The sequence below is a fragment of the Gorilla gorilla genome, chromosome X (genome assembly GCF_029281585.2).
Source record: "Gorilla gorilla gorilla isolate KB3781 chromosome X, NHGRI_mGorGor1-v2.1_pri, whole genome shotgun sequence".
Lineage (NCBI taxonomy): Eukaryota > Metazoa > Chordata > Mammalia > Primates > Hominidae > Gorilla > Gorilla gorilla.
The window spans coordinates 142,375,724-142,388,341 of NC_073247.2; the positions used below are offsets into that span (position 1 = coordinate 142,375,724).

General features: G+C 39.8%; 1 protein-coding gene and 1 pseudogene across 7 annotated transcripts in view; one reads left to right on the forward strand and one right to left on the reverse strand.

Moving 5' to 3' along the window:
* Nucleotides 1-12,618, reverse strand: part of ENOX2 (ecto-NOX disulfide-thiol exchanger 2) — a 294,262-nt gene that overhangs the window by 21,574 nt on the left and 260,070 nt on the right. For all 7 annotated transcript variants that reach the window (XM_055376267.2, XM_055376266.2, XM_063703093.1 and 4 more), the window contains one exon: nt 12,222-12,336. In XM_055376267.2, the coding sequence (XP_055232242.1) occupies nt 12,222-12,336 (115 nt within the window). The remainder of the gene's footprint in view (nt 1-12,221; nt 12,337-12,618) is intronic.
* LOC101150136 (SREBP regulating gene protein-like) lies at nt 1,369-1,983 on the forward strand (annotated as a pseudogene).

Here is a 12,618-nt window from a genome sequence, read left to right on the forward strand (position 1 = left end):
CTAAACATACTCTTACCATACCATCCAGCAATCATGCTCCTTAGCATTTATCCAAATGAACTAAAAACTTGTGTCCACACAAAAATCTGCACATGGATGTTTACAGCAGCTTTATTCATAATTGCTAAAAGTTGGAAGCAATCAAGATGTCCTTCAGTAAGTGAATGGATAAATAAACTATGGTACATGCAGACAATGGAATATTATTCAGTGCTAAAAAGAAATGAGCCATCAAGCCATGAAAAGACATGAAAGAAAATTAAATGCATATTACTAAGTGAAAAAAGCCAATCTGAAAAGGCTACATACTATATAGGATTACAACTATATAATATTCTGGAAAAGACAAAACTTTTTACTGGAGATAGTAAAAAGATTAGTCATTGCCAGTGATTAGTGAGGAGGAAGGGATGAAAAGGTGGACCACAGAGGATTTTAGGGCAGTGAAACTATTCTGTATGATACTACAGTGATGGATACATACCATTTTAAATTTTTCAAAACCCAAAGAACATGCAAGACCAAGAATGAACCCTAATGTAAACTATAAACTTTAGGTAATGATGATATGTTAATGTAGGTTCATCAATAGTAACAAATTATAATCAATTGTAACAAAATGTACCATTTTGGTGAAGGATGTTGATAGTGGGGGATACTGTGCTTCTACAGGGACAGAGATTATACGGAAACTCTCCACTTTCCGTACAATTTTGCTGTGAATGTAAACTGCTCTAAAAAAGAAACTTATTAATTTAAAAAATGAAGGAAACTTAGGTTATATGTAATTATTTATGGTTTAGGGCACATTTTTCAAGTTCAAAAATCATAAAGCCTATTTCAAAATATTTAATCAGAAGATTTCATTCACTCAACAAACATTGAGTACCTTTAGAATGAAAGGTAGAATGAAGTGGAAAGCAAAAAATTGTGTAAGGGTAGACATAAATTAGATAAAAAGGCAAGGCTTTTATTTTGAGCCGTCTCCTCAACCTTATTTTTAATGAGAACCAAATAATTATGGTGGCTTTTCCATAGGTATTAAAGAGGTCAATAACACTAGTTTCAATGTAGTCCAGGAAATACAATTTAGAAAATCAAGTTTCAGGCTTATGACTATGGTTTAAAATATATGATCCCACTAGTTTCTATTGTTTACATGCCAAATTAATGGAAACATTTGTAGTTTATACCTTTTTTGATTACTAACAGAACACAAAACCCAGAAAAAGAGACATTTTTAAAATGGATCAAAGCAGACTGGGCCGCAGGCCGTGGGGCCTGCGCCCGCCTGGAGGGATGGGGCTGCCCAGCACCTAAGGGCTGGGCCTGCTGCGTTTCATGCCCCAGCAGCCGCGCCCCACATCCATGCTGGGATGGTGAACCTAGCAGCCATGGTGTGGCGCCGGCTTCTGCGGAAGAGGTGGGTTCTCGCCCTGGTCTTTGGGCTGTCGCTTGTCTACTTCTTCAGCACCACCTCCAGGCAGGAGGAGAGGGCAGTGAGAGAGAGGAATCCCCTGCAAGTTCAAGACCATGATCAGCCCATCCCGTGTAAAGTGTAGTTTAACTTGGGCAATAGCAGTCGTCCCAGCAATCAGTGCCACAACTCCATTCAAGGGAAACACCTCATCACGGATGAACTCAGCTACGTTTGTGAGAGGAAGGATTTGCTGGTGAATGGCTGCTGTAACGTCAACGTCCCTAGCACAAAGCAGTACTGCTGCGATGGCTGCTGGCCAAACGGCTGCTGAGTACTGTGTCTCCTGCTGCCTGCAGCCCAGCAAGCAACTTCTCCTGGAGCACTTCCTCCATCAAGCAGCTGTGGCATTCCAGAACCTCTCCATGGCAGTCAAAGATCACTTGGAATTGTGCCTGGTCAAATGCAGGACCTCATCCCAGAGCCTGCAGCATGAGAACACCTACTGGGACCCCATAGCAAAGTACTCCTACTGAGAAAGCCTGCCAGAGCTCTTCCCTGCATGACAGGCCAGTGGACTTACTCCAGCCTGGGTGAGGAGGCCCCACTGAAGAACTCCCCTCCTGGGGCCCAGCTTCAGCACTCAGGCCAGGCCGTGGGAAGAAGACAAAGGCAGTGTTAGGAAACCTTGGCTTTGACCACTTCTTGTGTTGTCATCTTTGGCTTCGTTCACGACCCGGGCTTACCAGATAGCACTCTTCTGTAAAGCAGCTTGGACCCTGCAGCTGGTCCCATTTGGGAAAGATGAAACCGCAGGCCAGGCTCATGGCAGTGTTGGCGTTCTTGCATGACTCCACCCTGAGACCTGCACAGGGACCTGTGACTTGTGTTCGTTGGGGACTGGTGTCACTTCTAGGTTTGATCCAGGCCTTTTCACTGTAAAATTATTTATTGGATTCCTTTGGAGTAGTGGGAAAATTATAATGTTTTATGTAGGAAAATGCCTTGCCCTTCTAGTTGAATATGTTCAAGGAAATTATTTTTGTTGTTGTTCTGTGTTTTCAAGTTTCACGAGTTAAGTCATCCCTTCACCCAGATAAAATGTTTTGTCTTTTAGGACATGGATGTTCTCTCTAGGCAGTTATTTTTCTTTGTATTTCGACAGTATCAAGCGTAGGCCCTGAACATAACCTGTTAGCCATATCCTGATGTCTAAAATTATCTAAAAACTCAGATACTCTTCCATTCTAATCTAACTGCAAGATTTCTAGCAGTGGGCACCGTGTGTCCTCCCTCAGTTTCTTTTCAAGTGACAGTTGAATGTGCTCATATACCCTATGGAGAGCACTGTTTTAGTAGAAATCTAACTTCTCATCCTGGAGGAATTTTCTTTTGCCACTTAAAATTAACTGTGGGCTGCTAAGCCAGGGTACAATGGGAGCCTCAGGAAGATCAGAGGCAACTTCTTCTGTTCTGTCAATAGAAACCCAATGTTGAGGCAATTCCTAAACAGAGATGCACCTAACAGCTTGCTGTATGTGTTCATTCTTTATTGCTTTCAGCTTTGGGGGCGCAATAGGTATAAATGTTTAGTTTCCCTATTATTTGCAAGGAAGAAGAAGAAACCCAACTTATCAGAGTGCTGCAAGAGAAGAGTCTTACTCCTACCCTGAGTGGGAGATGAGAATGGTCATTATGGCTTAGAGAATGCTGCATGTGTAGGTTGCTGGTGTGCCCTGAATCCACATGCATAAAGCAGTCCCCATTTTTCTACTGTAATGCAGACTCTCTGATTCAAGGTCTAGCATATTTGATCCTAAGATCAAGACATTCCCTTTGAATAGTACTGCTCTTTGATTTCAGTAGTCACATTAACACACAACTCTCCTATATTCCTTCACTAACCTCAGGATTGAGCAAGGTCTTTTTTATTTATTTATTTTTGTTCAAATTATTGACCTGGGAGCAGGGTGCTAGTTCTATGGTCAGAATTCAATATTTTTTTTTTCAGTGGAGCTTTTTCTTTGGGCATATTTGTCTTCCAATACATTTCTGCAATATTTCCTTAACTTCCTACTACTACCTCTTATACTCATCTCCCAAAATAATTTGCCTCCCTTAAATAAGTTTTCTTAGATGGTAAGCTGTCAGGCAATTTTAAAAATATTAGATCTCAAGAAATCTATTCCATTTTCATTAAACATTTCAGATTCTGTGTGTTTGCAGCAGGACTAAATCAAACTCTGATGTGAAAAAATAAAAATAAAAAATGGATCAAATTTACAATCTGTATATTAAATGTATAAGAAAGTTAAAAGGCAATTTGACAAAGATATGAATTTTCTTAATTACCTATAGGGAAGAACTTTGGGTAGGAGAAAGTAAAAGAAAAGTGATAGAAATTAAACTGGCTGGGTGCAGTGGCTCACACCTGTAATCTCAGCACTTTGGGAGGCCTGAGGTTGGGAGTTTGAGACCAGCCTGACCAACATAGAGAAACCTGTCTCTACTAAAAATACAAAATTAGCCGGGTATGGTGGCGCATGCCTGTAATCCCAGCTACTCGGGAGGCTGAGGCAGGAGAATCCCTTGAACCCAGGAGGCAGAGGTTGCGGTGAGCTGAGATGGCACCATTGCACTCCAGCCTGGGCAACAAGAGCGAAACTCCGTCTCCAAAAAAAAAAAAAGAAGGAATTAAACAATTAAAATTATTAGCTATAAATGGTGAAAGAAGGGTTTATCTAAAGGAATTTCAAAGAGAAGATTCACCCTCTACATAATGAATGGAAAGAACTTGTGCATTACAAAGATGAAATATTGCTGTGGTTTGGTTATGATTTATTTTTCTTCAGCAAAACGCATATTGAAATTTTATCCCTAATGTGGTGGTGTTGGGCCTAGTGGGAGGTGTTTGGGTCATAAGGGTGGATCCCTCATGAATAGATTAATGCCCTCCCTGGGAAGGGGGGGTGCATTCTCACTCTATTAGTTGTTAAAAAGAGCCTGGCCGGGCTTGGTGGCTCATGCTTGTAATCCCAGCACTTTGGGAGGCCGAGGCTGGTGGGTCACGAGGTCAGGAGATTGAGACCATTCTGGCCAACATGAAACCCCGTCTCTACTAAAAATACAAAAATTAGCTGGGTGTGGTGGCATGTGCCTGTAATCCCAGCTACTCAGGAGGCTGAGGCAGGAGAATCACTTGAACCAGGGAGTCAGAGGTTGCAGTGAGCCAAGATCGCGCCACAGCACACCAGCCTGGCGACAGTGTGAGACTCTATATCAAAAAAAAAAAAAAAAAAAAAAAAAAAAGCCTGACACCTCCCCTCTCCTCTTGCTTCCTCTCTCACCATATGATCTCTGCCTACACTGGCTCCCCATCACCTTCTGCCATGAGTGGAAGCAGCTTGAGGCTCTTACCAGATGCAAATACTCAATCTTGAATTTTCCAGCCTTCGGAATTGTAAGTCAAATAAACCTTTTTTCTTTATAAATTACTCAGTCTTAGGTATTCCTTTATAGCAACATAAAATGGACTAAGACAAGTATATACAAAAAAAAACCCCATATTAGTGTGAAAACATTCTGTACTCCTAAAAGGAAGCTGCCTTTAGAGAGGTGCTGGGTTTAATTCAATTCCTTGAACATGGGGGTTTTCCTAAAACTAGTATGTACTGATGTAGGCTGCTGTGGTCAGATGGTCTATCCAAAGCAGAAAGTGGCAACGTAACATGAAGGGTTCTGGTTAGAAGTATCTTCTACTAGTGTTGTTGAGGTGTTCTTAGCATCCACATTTGTTTTCTGTGGATGGCCATGCAATGATCCTGATACAGCAGTTTTAAACCTTGCATTTTAGTTTTAAAGACTTACAAAAAGATCTTTGGCATGACATATTCATTTTGTGATTGGTTTTATTATTAATTTTAATTCTTGTTGTTATGCAGATTTTGTGTCTCTTGGATTCCAAGCACTGCAAATAATATCTATCCTTGCCATCTCTTCCAGTGGCTGGGATACTTTTCATCAGACAAGCACTAACAACCACAATATCAAAAGAAGATACTATGAGTGAAGATGATTTTTATATACAAAACTCTATAGAAAAAGGCATGTTAACTATCCGTCAAACAGAGGAAGAAATATTTGGTTTGCTTGCAGGGTGAGTACCAAGGACAGCATCTTGAGCTGGAGTTTGGCTGAATAGTACACAGGTTACTCTGTAAATCAAGTGACTCCTACAGATTAACAATTATTTATTTCTGTTTTGGTTTGCATGTTTGTCCTCTGGCAGTCCACATGGCTCAATACAAAATAGTGATATTTCATTTTCCTCCTTTTATTTCTTCTTGTACTGCAGGCCAGTAATTATGCTCATGTTCTACATGTCACACGGAGATACATGGAAGAGAAAAGGGCAGAGATCTAGGAGAATGATTAGAGGCGTATTCTCCAGTTTAAATGTAAAAATATTTTCCCTCTGAGAAAATGAGGAGGAGAGACTGTTTTTGTCCTGGGGGAAAGGGCATGCTGATGAGCAGTGATGGATACCTGCAGCAAAGTGGGAGCAGATAATAATCTTCTCAGTTTGGACCTGTCACCAAGCAAAAGAAAATGTGATCACCTGTAATGCTACCGAGGGGACCTTACCTACAAAATATATTTCCCACTCTCTGAAATCAGGGTTTTTTGTCATTTTAATGAGGACACCAAGTCTTTCCTTTCACAGACTTAATATTAATTGGGCCCATTTCTGAAGCTGAAGTTCTTTGTACATTGCCAGAACATTGAAAAGTTCAATATTACCTTTTAATAATATGTTTGAGTAGGTGAATCCATCAGTCCTGATACTAAAGAGCATAGTACAGTGAATGTATTCATATCCTGCCATCATTAGTTCTTGGCTTCTCCTTTTTGGCTATTTCCTATGTGGGGAAAATGTTTCTCTTTATGACAATTGTTCCTCAGATCTGAAGGCTGCCAGTTCATCATGGAAATATGAAAGTATGAAGGCAGCTGTGAACTCCTCTTTTTAGCGGAGCCACTAACAGCAAAATCCCAGACATGTTTCTGTACAACAAAAGATCAAAAATGATTTTGTGCCATTAAAAAATTAGTGCCTGAGTCTCTTCAATGGTACAAAGAAAACAAGAAAAAAAAATTAGTAGAAGTAAATTCAGGGAGTCAGCCACCCTTTTAAAGCTTAATTACAGGAGATGCTAAAAATGTTACAAAATTATGGAAGGAAGAATGGGTAATATTTCTCTCAAGGCTCATAAGAAAGTTTGAGCTGAGGTGATTCACAAAGGGAAAAAGCTGAAAAGAACAAAGACTGGGAAGAAAGAGCAGGAAATGATATGAATAAGACCTATTGGGGTGGTTGCAGGTCAGCTCAGGCAAAAAATCTCAAGTGGGTTTCCTGACCTCACAATGCCTTGCTTTCCCTTGCCTCTACAGGTTATTGTCACCATTCCAACCAGGCTTCTGCCAGCATGGATGCACCTGGAACCTCATTGTTACCCCTCTTACATCTCTAAATTCCCATCTCAAACACAGAATCCTCATCTACCATTTTCCTCACTGCCTCTCATCACCCCAAGACTGCTCTCTTTCCTTGCTGGGATCTTTAATCTCACGGAGTGGCCAAGTTCACTAAGCTAGTTCATTAGCTGCTTTCTGGCTGAATAGATCCCAGTGCAAACTCCTCAGTGCCTTGTATTGCTTCAGCTTCCTGAAAACCTCTGGCCAGGCTTACCATGCCAATCCCCAACTCACAGTCACTTGACTCCACTCTCTCTTATCCTGGGCCACAGAGAACTCTTATAGGAAGTTGCAGAGCTAGGCAGCTACATCAATACACACTCATGTTGGCCCTTGCTGATGGGTCTCTCACCTCTCACTGATTTCTTCCTTCCATACTGCCCATAGCATTTATTCCAAATCGGTTCCCTTCTCCTCGTGGTCTCATTTCCAAATCATTTTTGTGATGAATAAACAATCTCTTAGTGTATGGAGAAGCCTGGGCTACCTATATTCTTTCAGCTTCCCCTCTCTTGTCTCAGAGAAAGAGGACTCTCTCCTCTCTAAAGTAAACACTACTTGAATATGGATCCCTTCTCTTTCTTCTTTCAAAGATTCCACTTCCATAAGTATTCTTTTATTTTCTAGCATCTTCAATCTCATACTCTCCATTGCCTCCTTCCTTTTTATTGAACAACAACAACAACAACAAAAACCCTTAACTTTATCAATTCTAGTTGCCATTTATAATATCCATATTTCCTTTTGCTTAGTACCCAACTTCTTGATCTATGGTCTTTGTTTACTTTATTTTACTAATGTCATGTATTCTGGCCCCTACCTCTATCACTGTACTAAAATAGCTCTTGCCCAGCATTGTTTCTCTCAATTCCGATTTTCTTTGTAACATCTGTTAATGTCAATGACTACTTACTTCTATAAAAACTTTTCTTGGTTTCCACAACCCAATTCATTTCTAGTTTTCTTCCAGCCTCTCAGAACTGCTTTTTTCTAACTCCTCTGCAAACTCCTCTTTCTTTCCTTCTCCCTTATTGTGGATAGTCCCCCAAATTCTGTATTCAACCTTTTGCTCTTCTTTCACTTGTCTTTCATATTCATTTAATAATTTTCTCAGGGCTTCAGCCGATACCTCTACACTACCATCTACTATTCCTTCTAGTTTCTTCAACTCTAATTTGAATACAAACCCCTTCTGCCCATTTCTCAATGATCTACTATCTGCAGTTCATCTCATCATATTCTGCAAATCAGTCCCATCCATCAGTCCATTTCTGTCAGTTCTACTGTTATGGTTTGAATTGTGTCCTCTCAAAAAAGATATGTTGAAGCTCTCAGAATCTGGCTTATTTGGAAACAGGTTCTTTACGAGGTAGTCAAATTACAATGAGGTCATTATGATGGGTCCTAACTTGACATGATTGGTATCCTTATTGACAGAGGAAATTTGGACATAGAAACAGACATGCACACAGGGAGAACACCATGTAAACATGAAGGCAGAGATTGGGATGATGCATCTACCAGACAAGGAACATCAAAGATTGCTGGAAAATGACCAGAAACTAGGAGACAGGAATGCAATAGATTCTCCCTCACAAGGAACTAACCCTACTGAAATCTTGATCTCAAACTTCTAGCTTCCAGAACTGTGAGACAATACATTTCCGTCATTTAAGCCACCCACTTCGTGGTACTTTGTTATGACATCTCTAGTGAACCAATACAATCAACAGGTCTCCAGTCTCTCAGACTAGAAGACACAGACTCATTCCTGGCTTTTTCCTTTTCTTAATCATCTGTATCCAATCTGGCACTAAAGACTTAGGAATATTCCTCGAAAATGACTCCTAGCATCTTTAATCTCATTCAATCCATTGCCTCCTTTTCTTCTACCATTTTTGTCTCAGTTCCTCTTGCCTTCACTCTGGTCCCACCCTTCAGCATTTTACATCTCACTTCCTGTAAAAGTATCTGGTTAGACTCTCTTAATTGAAGATTATCCTTTAAAATGTATAATTCATGTTGCTTTCATCATATTAGCGCCACAGACAAGATGTGCTTATAGTGGCATATTGCTTACTATGCGAAATCTAAGGTTGGCATACATAGCCCTCCATAATTTGGACCCATCTACTCTACTCAGTCTTTTGTCCCCTATATACATCATGCTTATTTCCCTCTTTGAGCCCCGACCCTTTTACTCCCTCCCTTCCCCCCACCATCAAGATGCTTTCTTATCTTCCTATCATCTAAACCTGTTCATCTTTCAAGAACCTGATCAATTTTTCACTGACTGTGACAACTCTGGCCCACACCTGATATCTCTTGCCCTGCTGCATTCTAATCAGTACCTTCCATGTTAGCAGCAAGTGGTATTTCTAAAATTTTGTGTGGATTTACACATATTTATATCTCTATCTCCATCAGCTTATAGGACATAGTGCTTGTTAATTAATTGGCCAAACTCTTGAAGTGGAAATAATGGAAAATAAAAGGTGGGGAAGGAAGAAGGAGATTAGATTAATATTAAGGGAACAGAAAACTTTGGCCAGAACAATGAAGGAGAATTAGTCTAAGTCCATGTTTTCCAAATGTGCTTCCTGGACCACCAGCATCGAAATCATTTAGGATGGCTGATAAAATGCAGATTCCTCAACCCTATTACAGACCTATTGGATCAGATTCTGCAGCTTAGACATCTGAATTTGTAAAGGTAACCCAAATGATTCTTCAGTATACCAAGTCTGAGAACCACTAGTCTAAGTAAACAGAGCAGAAGATGGGTGCTGAAAGGGAAGAGCTTTTCTTATGTTTACTGGGTACAGTACTTTCCATCATGGCTAACAAGATAATGAAATAATTTTACACTATCATGATTTGCTTTGATGTGATTGTCCCTCTTCAATAGATTGCTTTGTGTACATCAGTCCTTCCTTCCATGGCAAGAGTATTTAAAGTACTGCATCACAAATATGGGCTGGCTAATATAGAGTCTCTCAAATAACAGAAATTTTGTGGCACTCCAAGGAAAGATAACTGAGACTTCTAGGCTGGTTTTACTTTCTTCGGGAAGTAAAATCTAACCAGAAACATGCCATAGGTTCCTACAATTCAAGTTTGGTAGCATGGACAGAGGAAAAAAAAAAAAAAAACAACAACTCTGAGATCTCGTTGCTTAAGCTTTTAATTGGAACCAAATGATAGCTAAAACATGTAGCCACTTTAGATAAAAACTGAAGACCTTTTCACTGGCTCACAATGAGCGGGATTTCTGCAGTTGAGTACTACAGAAGTGAGATAACAGAATTAGATACAATCGAGAGGAAGAAAAATGCACAAAAGTCCTTGAATTAAAATGAATTGAAACCTTCTGGGAGAAAAGCTATTTGGTAAGCTCCATTAAGTCTATTGTAGATAGCTTTATTTGACAAAGCAGCATCCTGGCATGTGGAACAGGAAAGAAAATAGCTATAAGATGATCTGTCAGGGAGTTTCCAGTCTCTAAACAAATAAGATTCTGTGCAGTAGCCAATACAGCTTTTAACTCAAAAGAGATACAGAAGCAAAATGCAATTATACAACTCTAGTAAGTGCATTCAATCTGAGTCTCCCATATACCCCTCTCCTCCTCCAATAACTCCACAAACTCAGCAATTTATCAAGTGGATGCTTAAACTTACGGCAGCATTTATTTCATGGTAACACTGACTAAATACTGTGTACAATACTGTAGATACTGAGGTGTAAACAATCATACAAGTGAAAGATTAATCAGCTATAAAACATCCTAGCTAAGCACTTAAATAATTTGAATAGTTCAATTCTTATTCAACTCTGTGTTTATTTTGGCTATAAGTTTACAGTATTTATTTGCAGTAATTAGTTGACTATCCTGAAAATGCTAGCTAACCACTGATTACAAAGGGTTTATTCAATATAGATGGCAGTTTGTATGTTTAGGGTTCAAACATATGGCAAAAATAGAAAAAATTCAGATGTAATAGCTAATAAATATCTTTTTCAAAGTCTGACTTGGTGTTTTTCTTTCCTTCAGAGTTTCTGCTCATGGAGTGAAAATTCTAAGACCACTCAAGTGGCTATAGAGCTGCTGACTTCACTATACAAGCACTGGAACCAGGAAATTCAGATTTGAATTACAATCTCTCTCTCTCTCTCTTTTACACACACACATGCACACACACATACACACACACAGCAGGAACAGTATACAACTATATCTCCAATCTCTAGTATAGTGCTTAGCATGTAATAGTTATTAAATAAATGAACTCATTTAACCATCACAAAATCCCTGTTAGATGTTTTTTTGTTTGTTTGTTTTGAGGCAGAGTTTCGGTCTTGTTGCCCAGGCTGGAGTGCAATGGTGTGACCTCTGCTCACTGCAATGTCTGCCTCACAGGTTCAAGGGATTCTTCTGCCTCAGCCTCCCGAGTAGCTGGGATAACAGGCATGCACTACCACATCCAGCTAATTTTTTGTATTTTTAGTAGAGATGGGGTTTCGCCATTTTGGTCAGGCTGGTCTCGAACTCCTGACCTCAGGTGATCCCCACCCACCTCAGCCTCCCAAAGTGCTGAGATTACAGGCGTGAGCCATGGTGCCTGGCTGTTAAATGGTTTTTATAATGTACTCCTTACAAGTGTGGAAGCTGAGGCTCAGTGGGGAAGAAGTCCCTCCTAGGTCAAGAAGGACAGAGTTCGGACTAGAACTCAGGTGTTTCAACTTTAGGTCCAGTGGTTTTTCCACTGTACCTTCCTGTAATCTGACTCCTAAGATTGTCTGGAATGGTTTGCCTAAAAAGAGTAGTCTTCTGGCTATTTTATTATCTGCAATGGTAATTCTCCCATCCAAGATAGTTTATTATGAAATTGAAGGGGAGGGTATTATCTATTGTTCAAAAAGTTTGCCCTATGGGTCCCACTAAGGACCTGTAACACGGCCTCTGTCTCACAGTGAGGTTCTGACTATACTAGGTTAGAGCTGCTTCAATGCCCAGCGCTTTTTGGAAAAGAAAGTCCACTTTTAATTAGGCACTTCAATGCAAGGTATGGATAAGTGAAAACCACAGAAAATCCTGTAGCCACAGAGCTGATATTCAGCCAGTATGTACACATACGGCCTTGCCAATTATTTCTAGCTGGTATCCAGGCTGATGGGTTGATGGCCATACCTTACTGGGTATTAAAAGTTTGAAAATATCATGTCTGCAAGTACATGTTTATTAAATAAAGAAAACAATTATCTTTACCTGATTCCTCAGTTTCTTTTGTTTCTGTCGTTTCTTCTATTTCATCATCAGACATTTCCATTTCTTCTTCTCGCCTGATTCCCATTAATTCATCATTATGAATGTTGCGAATTTCCTAAGGTTAAAAGGTACGCTTTTTAGGTGGGAATTCGTTGAAAATGTTGAGGAAATGAATGGAGTTAAGGATAAGATAAAGCAGCATTTTTTTTTTGACATATTAGGAAAAAAATCCTCCAAATACTCTTAAGGTAAAGAGGCATGTTGAAAGTAAAACAGTCTCAGACAAAGCAGACTTGGTTATACTCTGTCTTGCAATAGGCTTTCTTTCCAGACCCAGAGCTCCAGAAGTCTATGATTCTTATATTCCTATCATATTAGACAGTATTTTTGGCCATGA